The sequence below is a fragment of the Zootoca vivipara genome, chromosome 4, assembly GCF_963506605.1.
Source record: "Zootoca vivipara chromosome 4, rZooViv1.1, whole genome shotgun sequence".
Classification (NCBI taxonomy): domain Eukaryota; kingdom Metazoa; phylum Chordata; class Lepidosauria; order Squamata; family Lacertidae; genus Zootoca; species Zootoca vivipara.
In genome coordinates, this window is record NC_083279.1 from 62,922,064 (window position 1) to 62,945,493 (window position 23,430).

Consider the following 23,430-nt stretch of genomic DNA (forward strand, 5'->3'; position numbering starts at 1 on the left):
AAGGAGAACTGGGTCTTTATCTGACCGCAACTGATCACCCACATGGCGTCAACAGTCCTATAGTGTAGTAGCAGATAGGAGCAGCCTGAAGTTGCAGGACCTTGGATAGCTCCATGTAGACAACTTGCTCTACTGATGTCTGGATCCTTTTCTTCCTCCTGGGCCAGACGACCCTGCCCAGTCTCCACCCACTTCCTGAACACTGGAGAGTCTTAAAGGGCTAGGCCTCTGGCAGTCTGTTGCCTCTCTGTCAGTTGTGTGTTGCCAGTACTGTACTAGTGAGCTTGCACAGGAAATAAGGAGCCCCTTGTTGGGGAGGGGGAGCAGGACTTTTGTTGGGGAAGAGGGCAGAATCAACGTGATTGGTCAGTTAAGTATTCCTATTGTTTTACTTGATCTAAGAGGGGCAGTTGCTCCTCCCTGCCGCCTCTTGGCTACACCCCTGGTCCCTGGTGTAACGGTGGCTGTTTTCTCAGGTGAGTCTGGCTCAGCGGGTGATGCCTCCAGTGGTCCCAGTCTGAAGGTCAAAGACTTGAGGCTCAGTGTCAAGGCCTGGGTCTGGGTTCAGTATCTCTGTGGCTTGCACCACAGACCTCCCTAATTCACTTGGTTCCCCTCACCCCTGTCCTGGCTGCTGCTCAGGGTTATGGTTATGGCACAATCACATTTAGCAGGAAGTCGTGTTTTGTTTGTTGCTATGTTATGTATGTTTGTGTTTTCATATTGTAAACTGCCTTGTGGCCCTTGGATGAAGGGTGGCATAAAAATTTAATAAATGAATAAAATAAAAAGAAATAAAATAAAATGTCATACTGAAGATTGTGGCCACTTCCAGGCCAGTTAATTGTGCCATTGCCCTGATTTTGCAAGGAGGTTAGGTGATTTTGACGGTTTATTGTTTTATGGTGTTGCATCATGCAATTATTATCCCACACTTTCCGGTGCATTTTCCCATCCTTTTCTTTATTGGAAAAGATCAAACTGGTGATCAAGGGGAGCAAGTTTGTTGTGCAAGAGCACCAAATCAACTTTAATTGCGGAACCAGTGTGAGATTGAATCCCACCCCAAAACTGATTGTCTGGAAGTACTGTACCTATATATTCAGAGAAAACATTGTGTTCAGTGTGACTGTGACCAAGGACTAAGGGGGAGCAATTGCTAAGGAGCCCTGAGCTGACAAAAAGCAATTGACATCTGTGCCTATTGTGGACCTTAAGAGCACTCCAGGTGACAGGAACATCAGAACACTGTTGTTGCTCCTCAGGCCATCCCTACAAAAAGTATCTGCTTACACTGCAGCATGAAGACACATCCTGCCTAGAGACTGCCCTGAATTTGGAATAACATATCATACACGTGTAAAATTCAGTCATGTTTCAGTTGTAAGCCTGAGAGCAGAGACCATCTTCCTGTCAGAGCCCAGCCTGACGAGGACTCCTGGTGGACCTCATCTGAGGAAGCCTAGTGAGACGTACAGAATCCTCCTGGGCAACTGGGAATACTTAAGAACTTGCAATTGCTGGGGAGAAATCCAATGTTACCCAGCCCCAATGACCCTTTGTCTCCTCAACTCTGCACATGGACTCATGTCTCAACCCCAGATTCTCCCCCTTTATTCCAAGGCCCTTAGGAGCTGAGGCAGCGTTGGGTCCAGTAAGAAGTGCAGAGCCGGCAGAGGAGTGTTCATCTGGAAGCAGAGAGCTTCACTATCAGAGATCTATTTGGGGAGAAGCCAGGGAAGAATTAAGGTGTGTATGGGACCCAGGTGGCGCTGTGGGTTAAGCCACTGAGCCTAGGGCTTGCTGATCAGAAGGTCGGCGGTTCGAATCCCTGTGACGGGGTGAGCTCCCGTTGCTTGGTCCCAGCTCCTGCCAACCTAGCAGTTCGAAAGCATGTCAAAATGCAAGTAGATAAATAGAAACCACTACAGCTGGAAGGTAAACGGCGTTTCCATGTGCTGCTCTGGTTTGCCAGAAGCGGCTTTGTCATGCTGGCCACATGACCTGGAAGCTATACGCTGGCTCCCTCGGCCAATAATGCGAGATGAGCGCGCAACCCCAGAGTCGGTCATGACTGGATCTAATGGTCAGGGGTCCCTTTACCTTTTTATGGGGCACAGCAGGTGGCCTAGATGGAGATGGAGCTATCTGGGGAATCAACAATGGATACTAGGCCTCTCTGGGAGCCCTTTTGGCTAAAGGGCAGGGTAAAAATTCCTCAAATAAATACCTGTAGGGCAATGAAGGGTGTGAATAATTCTTTCATAGCAATAATTTTGCCAGGTGAGCAAAATGCTAACTCACTTGTAGTATCCCACAGATGAGGGATGCTCCTAGAATGTTCAAGGTTGACACGACTATAATAAATATTTTGCCAACATACAATTTGTTGTGAATTTTGGGTCAGTCACAACACTAACACTGATATCACATTCTTTACACATTGTGAAAGCAACATACTCCTTCTGCATATGGAGTTCAGATCCAATGATAGCTAAAATGACTCAATAGCCACAATAAGCTTTCCCCCACGCACCCACCCACCTAACAACTATTAAAAGGCTTTTGTGATAAAATTTTCATTTAAGCATCACACAACATTCAGGAATAACATCCTTGGCAGTTGAATATGAGTGGCAGAATTTTTTGTTTCCTTCTCCTTTCCTCTTGCCTTTCAAAATTCACTTCTGCTCTCCCCCCCCCTTTGAAACTGAATAAGTTCAGTTAAGCCATGAAAGTGAAAACAATAGGTTATCAATGTGCTTCTCATTTCTTATTCCACATTGTCAGACTGGCAGGTTTTGGGTGACTGGTCTATAATTATAATACATCACAATCACTAAATTATACAGGATCGATTCTCATGAGATCCTTTCAATTCAACTTTAGATAGTTGTTCTGCCTGTCAAATGTGAAGGTATATGCACAAATTTTTCACCACATTTCACTTCAAAAGGCATGCAAACCACTTCCTTATGAAGTTTTAAGAACTAAGGTATATGACAGCATAGACTAGCTCACATCCGTATTTTCCAGTTTTACTGATTCTTAAGCCTTGTACTCAGTACTACTCGTCTAGTTTTCTTCCTTTCTGCAGACAAGAAGCTTCTGAATCAACACATTCTGCATGCCAGTGCAGCTGTACTGTCTGCTCTACCCAAAGGAATGAATATGCGAGGTGAAGAGAAACAGAAGCCATTGCTGGACAACAGGCATGTATTGCTGTTTGCACGTTCTCCATGCCATTAAGATGTAGCAGCCATAGTGTAAAAAATCAGCCTTGAACAATTATGTCCTGCCTGACAAAGATTTCACAAACAGAGTATACCCCAAGACCATGTGTTCGGTAGAGGTGTCCCAGAGTGCAGAAGTAGTCAAGTTTTAATTGGGTGTGCATTACTGTTTGCGGTGGGAAAAGGTTTTTGTCATTTTTTCTGCATTATTCTTGTTGTGGTTTTACAGATTACTGAAAAGCATGCCTAAAGCTTAAGAATCACTATCTTATTCCCCCCCCCCCCCGAAAAAACCTCCTTCCCTGATGCAGCCCCATGATTACTCAAAACAAGATCCAGAGGGGGAAATGGTGTTCAATTAGGTGGGAAGAAAACTGAAGAGAATAAAAGGAGCAGAGCCAGCAAATTGCTTGAGATAACAATCTTTCCTTTCTATAACTAAGAGGATTAGCTGGACTTTCCATGTGGCACCAAAGTAGACAATAAGCAACAGTGACTTTCCCTCCTGCTGGCATTTGTACACTCAGAAGTCTCATTTTCTTAATGATACACTCTCTCAGAACTTGCTGACTCTGGAAAACTTGGGAATAAACATTATTGGTTACCTTCCCTTCCTCCCCCCTCCCCCCCTTTCTTGTAGATTTATGAGTAAAATGGAAAAGAACAGAGAAAACCATAGACGAAGCGGCAGGCATTGTTTGTCCTTTTCAGGAAAATGCTCCATTTTGATATTGAAGAAGAGAGGGGGGGTTCTGTTAAGGGTTGTTTGCTGTCCACCGTTTCACTAATCTGCTCAGATTGCACTCCTATGGTTACTTACGGCCAGGCCAGCCTTCAAACAGACGAAGCTTTATCTGCAGCAGAGAAAAAGAGAACACCATGAAGGGAGCTTTAGCATCAGATTCCAGCTGAAAGTCTATTAGTAATGCACACAGTTACAGTTCCTGACATATCCTTTGGTCATGGAGGACACCAAGTGCACTTCCGGACTTTTTTGCTATCTTTGGGTAGGATTTAATCACAAGCAAATTCAGGTTGCACAATGAAAGTGGATTAGTGCTCCTGAACAGCAAGCCCTCTTCTCCCCCAAAACGGGACTTTGTGCAGTTAGAGAAAGAGACTGGGAACTAAACAGGCAAGTGTAGAATAGCTATTACTTGTCACATTGTCATGTAATCTCCCCACAGACAAATTGGAATGGATGCTCAATGAAAAGCATAGGTGCCAACTCCCTGGGGCCCTGGGTACCCAAGCACCCAGAAAATTCCCCAAGAAGGGACTGGGCACCCACACATTTTGGTGCCTGGGCCATGCATGCTGCATGGCACCCACAGTCCCTGGCACCCGCGGAGCTGGCACTCCTGATGAAAAGCCAGTTTCTAACCTACCTGCAAACATTGTGCAAACAAATGTTCAATAAACAGGTTGTCTGGAAGCCACTTGTTCAGGCTAAATTTAAACAGAACTTTAAACCTAGCTATCAGACCTTTGCTTCAGCCAGCAAGGAAAACGTTGCAGCTGAGAGACCTAATTTATTTGACTGAGAAAAATGAAAGAAATGAAAACGGCAGAAGGCAGAAAGAATAAATGTAAGTGTATGCTGGTGTGACTTTAACTAAACAGATACAAGCTTTCTGCCAAGTTTCACAGCCTATCCATAGAAGAACAAACAGATATGAAAACTGCTTTCCAGGATCGGGCCAAAAGCCCACCTAAGTCTGTCATGCAGAGCAGCCCACCTACGAGACAAGGCAGCAGGTAGCAGGTTCCTCGGGGCAGTGGATTCCAATGTCAATCTTCTACCCCCACCCCCACCCACCCCTGTTCCTAATGTAGATTTTCCCTGGCCCCTTCTTCCCTGCCAGGGGAGAGGATGCCATTTTGGGGTCCATCTCAGGTGCCAAAATGTCAAGAGGCTCCCAGGAAGCTCACAAACATGGCATGATGGAACAGTTGCTTGTTTTTCTAATGATATGGTAATGAGGATTTCTCCTACTGAACAGATTCCTTTGCCCTCCTGTGCATTTGTCTAATCCTTCTAAAGAGTCAACAGGGATGGGAGTATCCATCACAGATGGCTGGAATGAATTTCACAAGCTGGGGAAGCCGTTGCACAAAGAAGTACGTCCTTGTATTTGGTCCATATTTACTGCAAGCCTGATTAAATGTATCACCCAGAGGTCCAAATATTCTGAAAGAAAGCAATTTCTCTCCCTTTATTCTCTCTAGATTTCTAATGATTTTGCGAATGTGTCCCCTAATTCTCCTCTTACTCTCCCTCCCCCTGCAAATTTAAAAATAAATAAATGGCGTGTTTAAGTGGGTAGGTGGTATAGTAAAAAGAGGCAGGGCAGGAAGAGGAGGCTTACAGCAAGGTGCTCCCTGTCTCTCCTATCCAGCCCATTTTCTGTTCAGTCTCTATACTGTCTCCTCCATGTTTTATTTATAGCTTTTACTACCATTTCTTGAACATACCAAAAGAAGAAGAAGAAAGTTCTTTGAAAATTTGCATGTAGATAACACAGGAAGAGTGCAATCCTACACTTGTCTACTTAGAAGTAAGTCTCAAGGAGTTCCGTGGGACTTACTCTTAGAAAGGTATTCCTGTTGCTGAATTTGCTTGGCTTTCTTCGCCAAAGTGTTTGAGATTTATTCTTCTTTATGCAAAATACACTAGATCGATAGATTGAAAGTTCGATAGCCCCTTATGATGAAATCCAATGCTTGTTGACTTACAAGCACATCCAAATGTGTTCAGTGGAGCTTTACAGTTGCAGCCGTAACCTGTGTGGTTTCCTTTGATATAACAAATGTTTGTGTAGTTGGGCAGAAGGGAGAAGAAGGTCTGTAACAGAAGTGTCCCTCCAAAGGGCTGCAGAATAAAGGGCACGACAAAAGTAAGCATTTTGAGACAAAAGGATAAGGTGGTCTTGTAACTCAAAAGCAAGTGATGTCCAGCTCTAGGGTGAGTGATGGCTTTGTGCCCATCCTCTTTTAAAGAGACATGGAATGGAACTGGAATGGAACAGAGTAGGCTTTGAACAATACCCAGAGCCACTCCAAGAGTTGAGGCGAAAGGGTGAAGGATACCGTATCCAATTGAAATTACAGAGGAATTTGAGATAGGAAGAATGTAATTACCCAATTGGAATCTAAACTGTGAAATTAAAAAGAAATATTCAAGGATGAAGGGGCAAAGAGAATCCTTAATCTCCACCCAGGGTAGGCTGTGTGCCAGAGAAGCAAAGAACCTGAACTGGAATAGAAGTGGAGAAAGAGGATAAAGGGAGATTTCAAAGGCACCCCAAATCCAGCTGTGTATTTGTTTCACAATCCACTCCTGTTTCAGGAAAGTGATTTTTGTGTCCTTGTTCAGTTCTAAAAGAGTTTTGTTAACAGGTGAAGATAAAACCAAAGCATTTGTAGTAGCTCAAAACATCAGAGCCCACATGAAATGCAGAGGCCAATTTTGCTTTTATTAATATCTGGTGAGTTTTCTTCTGGCTAATTCTGGTCACTTTGTTGTCAAGCAAATGCTGTTGCTTAAAGCCCTTGCATGTGCGTATAGTGAGCCAACCAGAATTCAGTTAATTTAACAATTGCTTCTTCTTTTCTCCAGCAGAGCCAATCTATGTGCCACAGCGTCCACAGAACTGACGGGGAAGGTATAAGTCTATGATTCGTAATTACAGGATGTTGACGTGACTATTTGCAGTCATCAAACCCCAAAACTACATGACAAACTATATCACTTTTAGTTTGACCCTCAGATAATAATTCTGTAGTGCAAATGACATTTGGGCTTCATGAACAAGGTTTCAAGATAGGTTGCAAAGAAATGCACTATACCTTTTATAGTGTATTTCCTGATATGTGCAGGAAATAATGCGAATTACAAATAGAAAACATGGTTTAAAATCAGTATTTGGGGTGATTTACATTGTTCTAAATCTATCTATCATAGAGAGAAATATGTGCATCCTATTTTCTGCTATTCTAACAGCAGAATGCTAATTATAAAGTATTAGGATGACAAGAACAAAATGTCAGCATCCTAAGATTCCCTGACAGTTGGGGGAGCTGCCAAGTGGGAGACCAAATGTGAAGACTGTAGGAAGTGTGATAACAGAGACAGGGAGGGGGGGGAAATGTTGGTAAAAAAGGAAGAAATTGGTAAGAAGTGGCTCTGAACTGAAACTACAGCGAACAAGGCAAGGACGGCTGAGAAAACTTAGTTGCCATGGGATAAGCAAAGAGGTCCTCTTATGGACTGGCTCAAACTCACATCTTCCTGCTTCCCAGCCCTATGCCCTAATGCATATTGCTGTTGTCTGTGTGTAGCTGTGGTTCTCCTTGTGTTTTCTTGACTCCTATTTTTCCCTGCTTGGCAAAAGTGTCTTTCCCTCCCTCAGAGGATGATGCAATCTAGTCCCGGGGGGGGGGGGGAACGCCGACGACTGCCCACCTGCCTACACCTGTTGCCTTATAAGTAACAGACTTGGCTGAGCCAAAAGAGCTTTGCAAGACCATGGACTGAACTAACACTCTACTGAATCAAAGCACGCCAGCTGTGCTGATTTATGAACTGGGATGCTCATCTAATTTCTTGCTTTTTTTTTTTTACTGTATGTCAGTCAAGGATCGCCTGCAGTATAGAAGAAGAGAATATATATTTGATGCAAGGCTCCCTGGAGCTTTGTACTGTCCAAGAGTATAGATACACTATGATGAGTATCTTTAGAGAAGAAACAATTTATTTCCTGTAAGAGTTTTTCTCTAAAGATATAATAGGCCGCTATTCATGCTATCATCTCCACACAGTATTCAGTGTTCTATTATTTTACATTCCTATTCATGGGGGATTAATTTCATATTGTACTTGGGGAGAACTTGTCTTGCACATATTGTTATGGTCTTATGTTCTGTGTTTTATAGGCCAACATTATCAGAAAGACCAACTAAGTTTTTATTTTGGTATGAGCTTTCGTGTGCATGCACACTTCTTCAGATACAGTGAAATGGAAGTTTTCAGGCACTTATGTAGAGAAGGGGTGGGGAGGGGTGGGGATGGGGAGGGGGGATCACTCAGAAGGGTGGTGGAAATGGGTGATTGACTGACTGATAGCTGTTGATGACCGCAAACGACTGCAAATGGTTTTGCATGAAAAAGCAAGGGTTGAGATGGCTGAAGATCGCTTATCATGTATAATGAGATAAGAACCCGATATCTCTGTTCAAACCAGGTCCCTCCATGGTTTTGAGCTTGGTGATAAGTTGCAATTCAGCAACTTCTCTTTCCAGTCTATTTCTGAAATTCTTTTGTAGTAAGACAGCTACTTTGAGATCTTGTATAGAATGTCCTGGGAGATTGAAGTGTTCTCCTACTGGTTTTTCTGTCTTCTGGTTCCTGATGTCAGATTTATGTCCATTTATCCTTTGGCGTAGGGTTTGGCCTGTTTGTCCAATATAGAGAGCTGAAGGGCACTGTTGGCATTTGATGGCATACACAATGTTAGAGGATGAGCAATTAAATAGTCCTGAGATGGTATGTTGGATGTTGTTGGGGCCAGTAATGGTGTTGTCTGGGTGTATGTGGCAGCAAAGTTGGCATCTGGGTTTATTGCAGGCTCTGGTACCAGTGTCCATGTTAAGTCTGGTGGTTGTATTATTGTGGGTGAGGAGTTGTTTAAGATTGGGTGGCTGTCTGTAGGCAATGAAAGGTCTTCCTCCCAGAGCTTGAGAAAGGGAGCGGTCATTGTCCAGGAGAGGCTGTAGATCTCTGATGATGCGTTGTACTGTTTTAGCTTGGGAGCTGTATGTGATGACTAGTGGTGTTCTGTTATTTTCTTTTTTGGGTCTGTCTTGCAGCAGGTTTTCTCTAGGTATCTGTCTGGCTCTGTTGATCTGTTGTTTAACTTCATCAGGTGGATATTTTAGTTCTAAAAAGGTTTGCTGTAGATCTCTTAGGTGAGATTCTCTGTCTGTAGAGTTGGAACAGATGCGGTTGTAACGTAAGGCCTGGCTGTATACGATGGATTGTTTGGTATGTTTGGGATGGTAGCTAGAAGCATGTAGATATGTTTGTCGGTCAGTTGGTTTTCTGTATAAGGTGGTGTCTATACGTCCATCCTGTATTTTTATAGTAGTGTCCAAAAAATGTATTTCTTGCATAGATTGGTTCATTGTTAGGTTGATGGTGGGGTGAAAGTCATTGAATGTCTGGTGGAAGGTTTCCAGGGTCTGTTGTCCATGTGTCCAGATAATAAAAATATCGTCAATGTATCGCAGGTACAGGAGAGGTTTGAGTGGGTAGGAGTTAAGGAAACGTTGTTCTAAATCTGCCATGAAGATGTTGGCATACTGTGGGGCCATGCGGGTGCCCATGGCTGTGCCGCTGATCTGGAGGAACAGGTCATCACCAAATTTGAAGTGGTTGTGGGTAAGGACAAAGTGGCAGAGTTTGGTAGCAAAGTCCGCTGTGGTTTTATCTGAAATGGTGTTCCTTATGGCTTGTAAACCATCATTGTGTGGGATGTTGGACGTATAGACACCACCTTATACAGAAAACCAACTGACCGACAAACATATCTACATGCTTCTAGCTACCATCCCAAACATCCCAAACAATCCATCGTATACAGCCAGGCCTTACGTTACAACCGCATCTGTTCCAACTCTACAGACAGAGAATCTCACCTAAGAGATCTACAGCAAACCTTTTTAGAACTAAAATATCCACCTGATGAAGTTAAACAACAGATCAACAGAGCCAGACAGATACCTAGAGAAAACCTGCTGCAAGACAGACCCAAAAAAGAAAATAACAGAACACCACTAGTCATCACATACAGCTCCCAAGCTAAAACAGTACAACGCATCATCAGAGATCTACAGCCTCTCCTGGACAATGACCGCTCCCTTTCTCAAGCTCTGGGAGGAAGACCTTTCATTGCCTACAGACAGCCACCCAATCTTAAACAACTCCTCACCCACAATAATACAACCACCAGACTTAACATGGACACTGGTACCAGAGCCTGCAATAAACCCAGATGCCAACTTTGCTGCCACATACACCCAGACAACACCATTACTGGCCCCAACAACATCCAACATACCATCTCAGGACTATTTAATTGCTCATCCTCTAACATTGTGTATGCCATCAAATGCCAACAGTGCCCTTCAGCTCTCTATATTGGACAAACAGGCCAAACCCTACGCCAAAGGATAAATGGACATAAATCTGACATCAGGAACCAGAAGACAGAAAAACCAGTAGGAGAACACTTCAATCTCCCAGGACATTCTATACAAGATCTCAAAGTAGCTGTCTTACTACAAAAGAATTTCAGAAATAGACTGGAAAGAGAAGTTGCTGAATTGCAACTTATCACCAAGCTCAAAACCATGGAGGGACCTGGTTTGAACAGAGATATCGGGTTCTTATCTCATTATACATGATAAGCGATCTTCAGCCATCTCAACCCTTGCTTTTTCATGCAAAACCATTTGCAGTCGTTTGCGGTCATCAACAGCTATCAGTCAGTCAATCACCCATTTCCACCACCCTTCTGAGTGATCCCCCCTCCCCATCCCCACCCCTCCCCACCCCTTCTCTACATAAGTGCCTGGAAACTTCCATTTCACTGTATCTGAAGAAGTGTGCATGCACACGAAAGCTCATACCAAAATAAAAACTTAGTTGGTCTTTAAGGTGCTACTGAAGGAATTTTTTTATTTTACTTCGATCCAGACCAACACGGCTACCTACCTATTATCAGAAAGATGCTGCTTGCTGAAGAGCTTTTTTTCTGGGTGGCAATTGTATTTCAAGATGTACTTAAAATATGTTTCCATAAAGACATTTACAGCCAGTGTAGTGTAGTGGCTGCAGGATAGAATGCCCTTACAGCTTGGAAGCCCAGGTTAAAATCTTTTCACATATATAAAGATTCTTATATGGTTCTGCACAAGCTACTGTCAATCAACTTTGTAGGGCTTTTCAGAGGGTAAAATGCTGCTCTGACCTCATTGGAGGAATGGTAGGAAACAAATAACAAGTGGTACCTGCAACAAAATATTGCAGTGTGGGATACTCCTGTTCAGATGCTGGACAGCGAGACATGCTATTTAGCAGGATACTTCATTCCATTTCAATTCTCTGTATTGTTTTGTTTCCCCCCCCCTCCCAACACATGGTTTCTGGAGCCATCAAAATATGCTCAATCCTCATTGGCCTATTATGAATTCCCCACTACACCTTTTAAGCCCCACCCCAAAAAACTTTTTTTATTTATGTATGCAATCTTGGGATTCCCTAAATCTATCTTTATTTATTTATTTATTTATTTATTTATTTATTTATGCAATCTTGAGAGTCCCTAAAACCTGACGATGCCTCCTCCTTCTGTGTGGATGGTGCTGTTTTGTCAATTAAATAATCTGCACTTGGAGTCAGTTATTACTGTACAGTATAGGCTTTTTGTTCTCTGGCGTAAAACAGTGATAAATGGAATGGAGTGGCTGACCTTACTCTTTTCTGTAGAAACAATGCAGTAACTAATCTCTCCACCTTCACATAGTATCACATAAACCTCTGCATTCCCCCAAAGCACGTACAAAAGTAAACAGGGTGGAAATGCAGCAGCTACACAAGGAAGGAAATGACATGAGTGAATGCCACACAAATGTAAATATAGGGATGCCTAAGCAGGTGGAGGCTAAAAATCTTGTATCGATTTACCCATGAGTAAGTTCCACTGAACTTACTTCTGAGTAGATATATGCATAGAGGAATGCACTGTGATTTTTGTCACAGCCTAGTGACTTACCTTGAAACCAGTGATGGTGGGCACATGTGAACTGATGGTGTTTGCTGCACAGGACTGACATTGGTCCAGAAGAAGGTGTCCTGCCACTAGAGACATCAGGAGTGTTATCAATGCATAATGCCTCCTGCAGTATAATTTCTAGGAATCTGAGCTAGGCTGTGAACCAGGAAAGTCCTGGGATCAAATCTTGATTTGCCTTCCACTTTAGGGCAGACTCCAGTAAGATACTGTACACACTGAAAGAGGAGTTAAAAGGGAGAATCAGGAGCACAGAGTCTTTAAAGAGAAGTCCTGCCTTAGTATTGCACATGTTCAAACGAACATGAAGAACGTAACAAGAATAGCCACGCTGGATTGTTCAGCCAGATGCTTCTAGCCATCATGACTAGCAGCCGCACACTTATTCTCCATGAATCTGCCTAATTTAAACTGATGGTCATCTTGTGGAAGCAAAAGCCATAAATTAATTAGGCATTGTGTGAAAAAGCTGTTTCTTCTGTCAGAATCTACTGCCTATGTACGTAGAGATGACCCCTACATTCTAGTATAGTGAGGGGAAATTTTTTTTCTTTGCACTATCTCTATTCCATATATACGCTTATAAAACTTAGTTGTTTTTGCCCACACTAAAAAAAACCGTTGAAGAGGATGCATTCTTCCAGTGCCTTGAGCATTTTGATTCATCTTTCCTGAACTTTTCCCAGCTTTATGATACTAGGCAGCTAGAACTCTGCATAATATTCCAAATGTGGCCACAACATAGATATATGTGTTATGGGATTGGCCTCTTATTATTGAGTCCTTTCCTTAAAATCTCAACATCTACCTCCTGCTGCACACTAAGGAGGGCAGTGACAGACCTTGGTGTCTCAAATTCCAGTGCCACCCTGTGCAATGCCAAAATCTCTCTCCCCCGCTGGCCTCTCAGCTTCCAATGGTGGTGCCTGCTGCAATGCCACAGAAACTCTACACCAGTGTGACCGCACAAGATGCACTCCCCTAGAACCGCCTCTAAGGTGGGGGATGCACACGCACAATATATATAATTTATTAAATTTATATCCTGGTCTTCATCTGAGGATCACAGGGAGGTTTATAGTATAAAAACACATAATAACAAACTAAACAACCCTCCGCCCCGGTATAAAAGACCATAGATTGTTTAATTAGCCAAAGGACTGGGTGAAAAGGAATGTTTTCTCCTGGTACCTAAATATATGTAATGAAGGCCTCAGGCAAGCCTCCCAGGGGAGAGCATTCCACAAGCAAAGAGCCACTGCAGAAAACGCCTGTTCTTGCGTTGTCACTCTCCTTCTTGTGCTGCTCTTCCCCTTCCCAAGTTGCCTCTGTCTGCCAAGTGTGGGGACTTATTTACTCTTCTGGAAATATGATCCTTCTGGAGGAGAAAACTAAGGGGCAGAGGGCAGGGAGGTTCTGTTGTTCTCCAGACATAGCTTCGTGTGTGTGTGTGTGTGTGTGTGTGTGTGTATTTCTAATCCTTGAATACCTCCCATTACACGGGTAACAGTGACAGCTGTACACAGGAGGCAATGCAGACAAGCAATGCTTTACCACTGCCGTGATTTCACATCATCACTTCCCTCAAACAAAGACACAACGGCTTGAAAACCAAGTCTTCATGCAGGGAAAATGCCACGTTTTACTTTATTTTCAAAGAACTGTCCTGCAAATGCTTCCTTGATTAGATAGGAAGAAATAAACTGTCCAGGATTACTATTCCTCTCATGCAGATGTTGTGTGCACAAAAACTGAAAGTGGTCTGTAAATTGAAAACCTGTTATTATCTCCACATTTTAGATGTGCACTGAGGCTTACAACATGCCTATGACATAGTTCAACATGTATTTATTTTGCCCTCCACTTTAGTTTAAAAAAAAGGGTCCTGATTACAAAGATCATTAGTAAGACTGACCATGCTCTCCAGCTTACAATACTAAACCTGTAAGGGGAAAGGGGTGGGGGAAGCAAGCTCAGACACCAATTCTTAAAAGTTACATTTCTTATTTAATGACAAGTTAAAATGGATCAGTCAAGATAGCCTGATGATAGTTGAAGGATGTGGCAGCTGTTCTCTTGGCAGAGGTGATAGCAGGATAGCCCTGCTTCGCTCCTGTCCTTCTGCACTACAGCCTGGTGAAGGGCATATTGCCATGCAGGTGTGGCAAGTTAAAGGCTATAGGGACTACCAAACATATGTAGTCCAGCACTGTTATTAACATACCTGTAGTGCAGATCTGTGTGTAGCTGCTGAGGAGAATGATAGTCTGGGAGGTAGCGCTTTAAAACAACCCTATTTTTTTTAGTCTGAGGCAGAGTCAAGAGACTCAGTTTAACTTTTCTATGGTGTTCACAAGGACTACTAAACTACTGGTGCATCCAGATCATAATTGGAGGGCTTTCTCTGTACTGTATTCCATCCCCTGAGGTGCGGAGAGCAGCAAGTGCCTTAGCTTCGGTTTAGTGGTACCAAGAATATTGAATTCCATTTCTAGCAAGATCTGTTTGGGCCTTGGCCTTCGGTAACAAGTAAAATATTGTTTTTTTCCAGAGGACTTTTGAGGCGATTACTGGCTACTGTATAATGCTGTTGTTGTGTTGTAACTCTTTAAAGTTTTCCCTTGTTGTATTGGTATTTATAGGATACACTTGCTGTTTGTTTTTTTAAATTATATTAAAAACAGCCTTGTGGATCTTTATGTATTAATTATTTATTAAATGCATTTTCACCCTGCTTCCACCAAAAGCCTCTGAAAGTGGCTTACAGACCTCAGGAATGTACAGTAATCTAAAATACATGACACAAAAGGAAAGCGAGATGGGGGGGGGGAGGAAAAAACTAAACTCAAACACCAGTTCTCAAATACGTGGTCCTTGTAACAACCAGTTCAACTGGGGTGAAAACTATTCACTGCAAGGAGACAAAGAAAGCTGGTCTCTCAGTAGAATCCATCTTTTGTAGTTAGAAAAGTGGGGCGTTTTATTCTGCTCTGTTATTTGTATGTGTGGGTTTGTTTTCCATTGGATTTGTAATATTTTTGCGGGGGGGGATCTTATATGATAAAACTGTATTTCAAAAATTTCCATTTTGGAAATAGTTTAATAACGATATATATATATATATATATATATATATATATATATATATATATATATATATATATATATATATATATATATATATTAACGTATACGCACTCTTATTGTGGACCTAAACTCTGCTCAATGCACCGGGACTTCCGAAAAAAACGTGCATGGAAATAAAACACGCAGAGGATTGGGTTGCACGTGTTGGAATTGCAGAACAGGGCAGGCGCGCAGGACAACGCCAGTCTTCCCCATCTGCTCCCAGGAGGCGGAAGAGGGAGCAAAGTGCGAGTAATGATCATAATAAATCCCTTAGTTCAGATTTCCCCGCAGGTGAGCGCTCAGTTCGTGGGATGCGGGCAAGCGCAGACTACTAAGGGGAGGCGGCCCTGCTTAACATGCGCGGTGCGCGCTTTTCCTGTGGATAATAGCAAGCCTTTTGGAGATGCCCCTCAAACGCGCACCCTGCTAGCCCCTGTCACCCGCTCGGCTGCTGTCACCCGCTCGGATCCCAAAGCGGCGAAGAGCGGGAAAAGGCGGCAGCAGCAGCAGCAGCAGCCGAGTCGCTCACTCCTCCCCGCACATATAGCGGGCGCCTCTCAGCGAAGCGAGGGGAGGGAGGCGCTCATGCGCACGTAAAGGCTGCCAGGCAGAGGGAGGGGAGCCACCGATGCCGCGCGTGCGCAGAGGGCGCCGCGAGTGGGGAGGGGGCCCCTGCCGAGGAGGCAAACGAGCAAGGGAGGGTTTATCGGGCGGCCGATTTTGATTAAAATATTCAAAATGGCGGACGGAGGAGCAGCGAGTCAAGATGAGAGTTCGGCGGCGGCGGTGGCGGCAGGTAATCATTACTGCATTTTACATATTCATATTCATACTCGCACACGCGGGCGCCCCCCCCTCCGCCGCCCGCCTTCCCCGCTTAGCATAATTTATTAGTACTCAGGATTATTATAATTAACGGCACAGGAGGGAGCTGGGGGGTAGCCGCCGTGCGGGGAAAAAGCGAGAGGCGCACGGAGGGACACGCGGGCACCGGGGGACGGGGGGCAACGGGCAGGGTCCCCCCCCCCACAATCACCCTCGCCCTGAGGAGCTCTGCTCGGGCAGCTAGGCCGGGCGCCGCCGCCGCTACCCCGAAGCCGCTTTACATATTCATATAGACTGTATAGTAGGGGTAGCGGCGGAAAAGCGAGGCGGGGGGGGGGGTCGTCGTCATAATGACCGGGTGTGGAGGGAAGGGGGTGTCGGCGGTTGGGAAGAAGGGACTGAGCGGCGGGCGCGCAGCACCTTTCCCCTCAGTCTCCTCACCGGTCCCCGGGTGCAACCGCACCCCCCAGCCCCTCTGGTGTCGCATTGGACGGGGAGGGAGGGGGGCGGAGGAGGGAGAAGTCGTGCATTTATTCCTTTTTATTTTCTTAGCGCCTCGGCTCCCGCCCTGCAACCCCCCCCCCGCCCCTTTCCCAAGGCAGCCCTGTTTCCCCCAGAGGCCGAGGCCTGCGCGCCAAACAAGGGGTGTTTGGGGTTACTCTCGGGGTAGGGCTGCCTGGCCTAAGGGGAGGGAGAGGGGCGGCAGTGGGGGCTTGCTGCTTCCGTGTGTGTGTAAGAAAGAAAGAGTGCGCGTGCAAATTGGGGTGTGCGTGTGTGCCCCCTACAGGAAATCTATGAGGGGCGGCTTGTCCCCCCGCCCCCACCCGGAGGTGTCTGGGGCTGCCCTGACAAATCTTCGCCTGCCCTTCTGCGAGGTGGAGAACCCTTGGAGGCTTCTTTGAATGGCTTGCACCGGATCATAGCGGCGGGATCGGTGGCTTGGGGGGGGGGGTGCGGCGGCAGAGGAGGAGGGAGACGACACTTGACAATGCCTTGTCTCCCGTCCCCGTATTATTATTATGGGGTGGCCGGGTCAGGGTTCCGGGGTGGCCGGCTGGCCGCGAGCGGACTGTGGCTGCTTTCTAATTCTCCCTCCCTCCTCCCCCCGCAACCCCGTCTCTGGTCTCCTTCTCTCTCATTTGAATAATGTCTAATTCGGGGAGGTTTATATTATTGAAATGGCCGCCCGGCTTTCCCCGCCTCTCATGTTTAGTAATTCAGGCCTTTAATAACAGCCACTCAGAGCCCAATGCCGTGTTTATATTTTACATTCGCCCCATGTGCTTTTGTGGTTCAATATGATTCTTCTTTCTCGCTCTCTGGCTTTTTTGCATTTTCTTGGCAACGAGCAGGGCCTTGAGATCAAACCCAGGCTGTATGGAGGGGAGGGAGGAAAGCTAGGCCCGGACTCCTTTGGCAGGCGCTTAGGCCTCACTCTCTGCTGCTTGATTTATTTACTAATAATCAAAATGCCCCCTCTCAGCCCCGGCAGCAAAAACAAAACCCTCCTGGGGCATGAGCAGCATCAGATCTGCTCACAGCTCCTCTCTCTCTCTCTTTCTCTGTCTCTCTCCCCTCCATGCCTCAAATATAAGGGGCTTATTTTTAATTTATAGCAACAACAGGACTTTCTAAGCTGCTCCTTATAGGGGGGGGGGGGGCTTCTCCCTTTGTCCTGATTGACTTTTTCATGTAGAAAAGAACAGTTTCTCACTTGCAGTTTGAGGGACTGTGAAAACTGCATTTCCCTGAAATTAGCAATTCAGTTACTTGTATTAAATATAGTATGTATTGTCGAGCATTGATAGAATAGGTGACAATCTAGACACTACAACCCACATTATAAATTATGTGCAGTAATCTAAGGTGTTATAACTTCCATTTTGATATTTAGGATCTGAATGATGTGGACAGAATATGTTTGGTATATACCTCTGTTGTCTCCTTTAAAGCTAGTACTTGGATGTGTATTAAAGCTAAAAATTATTATGCGTGGTGAAAAAAGAGTGATTGAAAAAGGATGAATGTTCCTTATACTTCATGAAACTAGGAACACTGTTTTAATTAAAACAAACATTTCAATTCGGCACAATGCCTAGTAAGTTACAGTAGCTCTCTCCCTAATTATTTTAAAGGTGGTATCTATTAATATAGTGCTAGCACACTTGACAGATTTATGTAGGCCTCATTAGTGACCATTCTCTTCAATCTGTGCAGAAAAATAACCTGACAGCAGGATATTTTACAGTATCTATGTCTGATTAATATTGAACAGTCCTTGAAGCATGACTGAGCTGCATATACAGGAACAGTTTGTATTTTTGTAAATTTCATGATGTTTTTATTTTATTTTAAAGTGATTTGTCTTCTGCTCTTTTCCACCCTTACAAAGTTTTCCCTTTCATGGTGTTGGCCAGACAAAAATGTAATATGATTTTATGCCTTAGAAGCATATGTTTCTGCACCTATTTCAAAAGATGTGGTCCAGCTGATGATGTCACTAGCCAGAGGACAAGGTGCAGTTAATTTGATTTATTGACCTGGAGCTAGGTGTAGTGGTGAAGCCTTCTCATAGGGAAACCATTTATCTGAAGACAATTTCCTTTCTAGCTACAATTCAACCACTGCTATGGCCATAGATATTTTATCCTGAATGATAAAAATATATAACGCATCTTGTGAACAAAATTTTATTGTAGCTTACAATTTACTAATTTTTAAAGGATGTTTTGCTAACTGCTAATTCTGGTGTGTAAGGGAAGAGTTGCAGTTTTATAAACCCAGGAGCCTACTACCGGTAGCTTCTCCATTTTTGGACTAAAACTGATAATTCTGTGTTCCTTCACTTTGTCTTAGTTTTTGTTTTATCAATACTAAGTACAGCCTCTTACCATAATTTACCTAGAATGGGTTGTAGACCTAATATTCTCATTTTACTAGAATGTTTTCTCCAGTTGTGGCGCAAGTTTTATTTCTCATCAGCCATTGATTTTGATATCAGGTTAAACTGAAGTTCCATTATGCTGTTTGAATGTAGCTTGTGGGGAAAAGAACATTTGGTCTCCCCCTCAACCCAGAGTGGCTCATGTATTATTCTGTTCTCTCTCATGGCCCTTAGGTTGCTTGAATGAAACTGAAATAGTGTTCTTGGCTGTTGTAATCACCTGTGGTTGTAATCACCTGTGGTCTTTAACTCAAGATTTATCAAAAGTTTTGTTGGCTCTTGCTTCTGCTGCTTAGTAACTCTGGCATTAATAGGGCTCCTGGTATGGCTAGTGATATTAATAGTGGAAATTGTTAATTGTTCTTGGGCTGAGTGGAAGAGAATCTGCCTGTGCACCTACTATGCAGTATCCATAGTCTAAACACTATTGCCTCAACTTTCTGGTTCTTGTGGTGGTCTAAAATTTGCTTTTCTATATAGCATCTGTTTGGGAGTCTTGTTTTAATTGTATCTTTGAGTATCTTTGGTCCACTTGGAGAGAAGCCATATATGTTGGTTAAAAGTCGTAAAACAGTTCTGCAGTTTGCTTGTCATTATTGCAGTGCAAAATCATATGAGAACTCTGACCAATCTTTTAAAAAACTGGGGTGTAGTTGGGCCATGCTAGCTTTACCATGGGTTCCACATTATATTATGTAATTGTCTGGGTAATAGTCTTTTCTCATTACATTTATGGTACATTAGTACATTATGCAGTCAAGCTAGCATGCTATGGTTTAATTCAAAATAACTATACTTTGCTATGCATAGCTTTGGTTTTGTTATTTTAAGCCAGTATTGATATTTTCTGCAGCAATTTAAAAGGCACCAGAGGGCCCTTTACTTTGATCTTTGTGCAGTTGAACCTGAATTCGGGGCATTTCTTAAAGTAAAACTTGTGAAGAGTTACAGAAGATGGAGTTGTCTGATTCAGCGGTGGCCTCCATTGCATCCTATTTTACTGCTGGGTGACTGTAGCCCATATCAGGTAGTGCTTGTCTTTGCTGGCTGTTCTTGGGTTTATTTTGGCTCTTTCATGCCAGGCAATCTTTGAGGCAGTCAGAAACATAGCAGGATAAGCAGAGGATCTCCTTCATCTCTCTATGCAACTGGCTCATACCAGAAACATACAGAAAGGTTCACTCCCACAGTCCATGTGCTGTTGAAATAGTAAATAAGAGTTACTGCTGCTTCATTTTGTGCATGCTGTTGTACACCAGTGAGGCTTGAAGTCGGTGTGCTTGCCTCTATTGAGATTTTCATCCAGTTTAGGAAGCTCTGCCACTCCAGCTTTTTTCAGTCTTACTTTGGACTCTTGAGACAAACAATAGTATTGGAGACATGTTGACATTTTGCACTGTTATGGTAACTAAGGTTGTAATCCTATATCCATTTATGTGGGAATAAGGCAGATTGAATTTAATTCAGAGTAAACTTGTTGAAGATTAGACTGTAAATCTCTACAGTATATTCATACAGTAATACCTCGGGTTACGAACACGATCCGTTCCGGATCGCAGTTCGTAACCCAAACACGACCCGAAGCGCCATTTTGCGCATGCGCAAAGCGCTATTTTCGCGCTTTGTGCATGCGCAGACTGTGCATGCCGCTTCTGCGCACGCGCACGGGGCGAAAACACTTCCGGGTTTGCGCAGTTTGTAACCCGAATTGTTCGCAAACCGAGGTGGTCGTAACCCGAGGTATGACTGTATTGGCAAGAGAGTTTCGGTCCCTGCTCCTGCCAACTCTAGCAGTTTGAAAGCATGTCAAAGTGCAAGTAGATAAATAGGTACCGCTTCATCGGGAAGGTAAACGGCGTTTCCGTGCGCTGCTCTGGTTCGCCAGAAGCGGCTTACCGGTAGTCATGCTGGCCATATGACCCGGAAGCTGTACGCCGGCTCCCTTGGCCAATAAAGCGAGATGAGCGCTGCAACCCCAGAGTCCTCCGCGGCTGGACCTAATGGTCAGGGGTCCCTTTACCTTTAATTGCTTATACTTTAGGGAATCAGCTGAACGGTGAACTCTGAGTAGAATTGAAATAAGGTGTTGGTGAGGGCAGATAGTTTTTAGGTTCAGTGTGAAGGAACGACAAATTGGGTCCAGTAAAAGATAGAGCTGAGGTTGCAGTATTCTGGTCTGTACATCACATTGAAACATGTGATGTACATAGTATAAGGCAAAATAGTGATCTTTGAGTATTGGAGGTAATGGGGTTTATGGCAGACTTTCATTCTATCCTAGTTTGAACTTCAGTATCAGTGAACAAATGTTAGCATACGTTCCCCCCACCCCACCCCCATCACCACCTTTGATTTAAGACTGCTATTTCCCCCTTTTACATGGAATGAAATATTGACAAGTTAAGAGTCATCAGCTTCTCTTTACTACAACGTTTAATGTAAAGTTTTGTAACTTTAGGTAGCAGCAGCAAAAACCATACAACGAATTGACAGTGAAATGTAGATAATGTTTCTGCTTTTTTTTAAAAAAAAAGTTTTCTATTGGCCCACATCCCCAGTGTTACCATTTTCATACAGTGAGCAGTTAAATAGGCCATGGGATAAGGTAAAGATGGTGTAAACTGCTATATTTACGAAGGAGCAAAAGCAAGTTATTAATTGCTTATTCACACAACTAAAGATTGCAGCAACTGCTGTACTTGCTGCTGCCTTACAGTAATTATTCCTAAACAGCTGTGGGATTTTTTTAAAAGGCTGCAACCATAAGAACAGGAAACACAAGAGATACCCTATACATTTCAAAAATGTCCATCAACCCAGCTTTACTGCCTTAGTATTACAACATGCCCTTGAGAAATTCTTGTCTAGCCCTTACTTCCTTGCAAGTTGTTATGATTACAGTGGTACCTCGGGTTACAGACACTTCAGGTTACAGACTCCGCTAACCCAGAAATAGTACCTCGGGTTAAGAACTTTGCTTCAGGATGAGAACAGAAATCGTTCTTCGGCGGCGCGGTGGCAGCGGGGAGGCCCCATTAGCTAAAGTGGTATCTCAGGTTAAGAACAGTTTCAGGTTAAGATCGGACCTCCAGAACGAATTAAGTTCTTAACCCAAGGTACCACTGTATTATTGTTGTGAGTCAGCCCCTAAAAGTTACTATCCTTGAAAAGAATTCTTCCATCCTTTTCTATGATTAAAAAATCAGACTAGAGTTTTTGTTTGTTTGTTTGTTTTGCAGCTAGAAACACAGCTGGCAGGGAGAAGAGAGAAGGAGCTATGTTTACCTGCTATAGCCTGTTCGTTGTTTGTGCTGGGTGCACAGAAAAGGGCTTTGCCTCCTATGTGTCCATCATAGGAAGCTGACAGTTGAGTTATAGGTCACTTCATTCCTCTGTGACCAGGACAGAAGCTGAGTGGACTGGCAAAGATAAAACAGAATGCACTGTTTCTCCTTTGCCATGCCATTCAGCTTCTTTTCTGACTGCTGAAGAAGAGAAAGCATATCCTCCACAGTCAAGATGAACACTGGGTAGGCTGGCAAAGGAGGGACAGTAATTTATCTTTTCTTTGACAACCAGCATTAGAAACTCAGATATATAAGTTAGGTGGCAAATGGCTTCTTAAACCAGGGTTACAGTCGCCAAAACAGAATGTCTAGTTGCCATTTTGGTGCTAGATGGCTTGAAAGTTGTGTTTTTCAGTATGACCTTTTGGTTCCTGAAAGTCGTTCTGATTGTGCAGATAAAATATCATGGGTAGACTTCTAAAGGATGTGGTGTTAGTGTGTGAAAACTGGGAAGATCGAAGGGTCCCTAGGCATGCACCCCCCGATGGTGCAGACATTAGGCGCCATCATGGCACCCGGGCATCTTCACTTGGTCGCAAGTGGCCGATAGCCAGGTGCAAAATTCGTCTGGCACATGGCAAATTTTGAACGCTGTTGACAACCTGCTGCTGTGGAGGAAGGGGCTTTCCTTCATGGGTAACATGGAAGCTGAGTGAAATGGTGAAGGAAGGATAGAGCATTCTGGTCATCCTCAAACAGCCAATGCATGTGGAATTCCCGAGTGCCCATGGCAACCAACCGAATGCTTAAATACAAGGCTGTTTTGTTGTCTCATTAGATATTTCATTTAAGTCTTGAGCCTTCAGTGCTTATTAAAAAATACTAATTTAAATGTTTCAGAAACAAGGAACCAAGTAAAAAGCATCATTATTTTTGATTCTACTTGCTAAAGCTTTTCACATTAGAGGTAATTTCAGTACAGTAAAAAGGGGCAACCAGCAGCAGTTTGGAAGTTGCAGCATTTATTAAAATGATAATAGTTGTATAAAGTCAAATATGCAAGTTGCTTTGACCCTCCCACTCTCAGCATCTTTCTGTAGTTCTCTCTGCTTGATATTTCACCAACTCCTGCAGTAACACACATAAGAGAGGAAGAGGCA

General features: G+C 43.8%; 1 protein-coding gene across 5 annotated transcripts in view; it reads left to right on the top strand.

Moving 5' to 3' along the window:
* The first annotated feature begins 15,893 nt into the window (after nucleotides 1–15,893).
* The window catches only part of POU2F1 (POU class 2 homeobox 1), a 104,789-nt gene continuing 97,252 nt past the window's right edge, over nucleotides 15,894–23,430 (top strand). For all 5 annotated transcript variants that reach the window (XM_035116369.2, XM_035116370.2, XM_035116371.2 and 2 more), the window contains exon 1: nucleotides 15,894–16,010. In XM_035116369.2, the coding sequence (XP_034972260.1) occupies nucleotides 15,953–16,010 (58 nt within the window). In that variant the 5' untranslated portion in view covers nucleotides 15,894–15,952. The remainder of the gene's footprint in view (nucleotides 16,011–23,430) is intronic.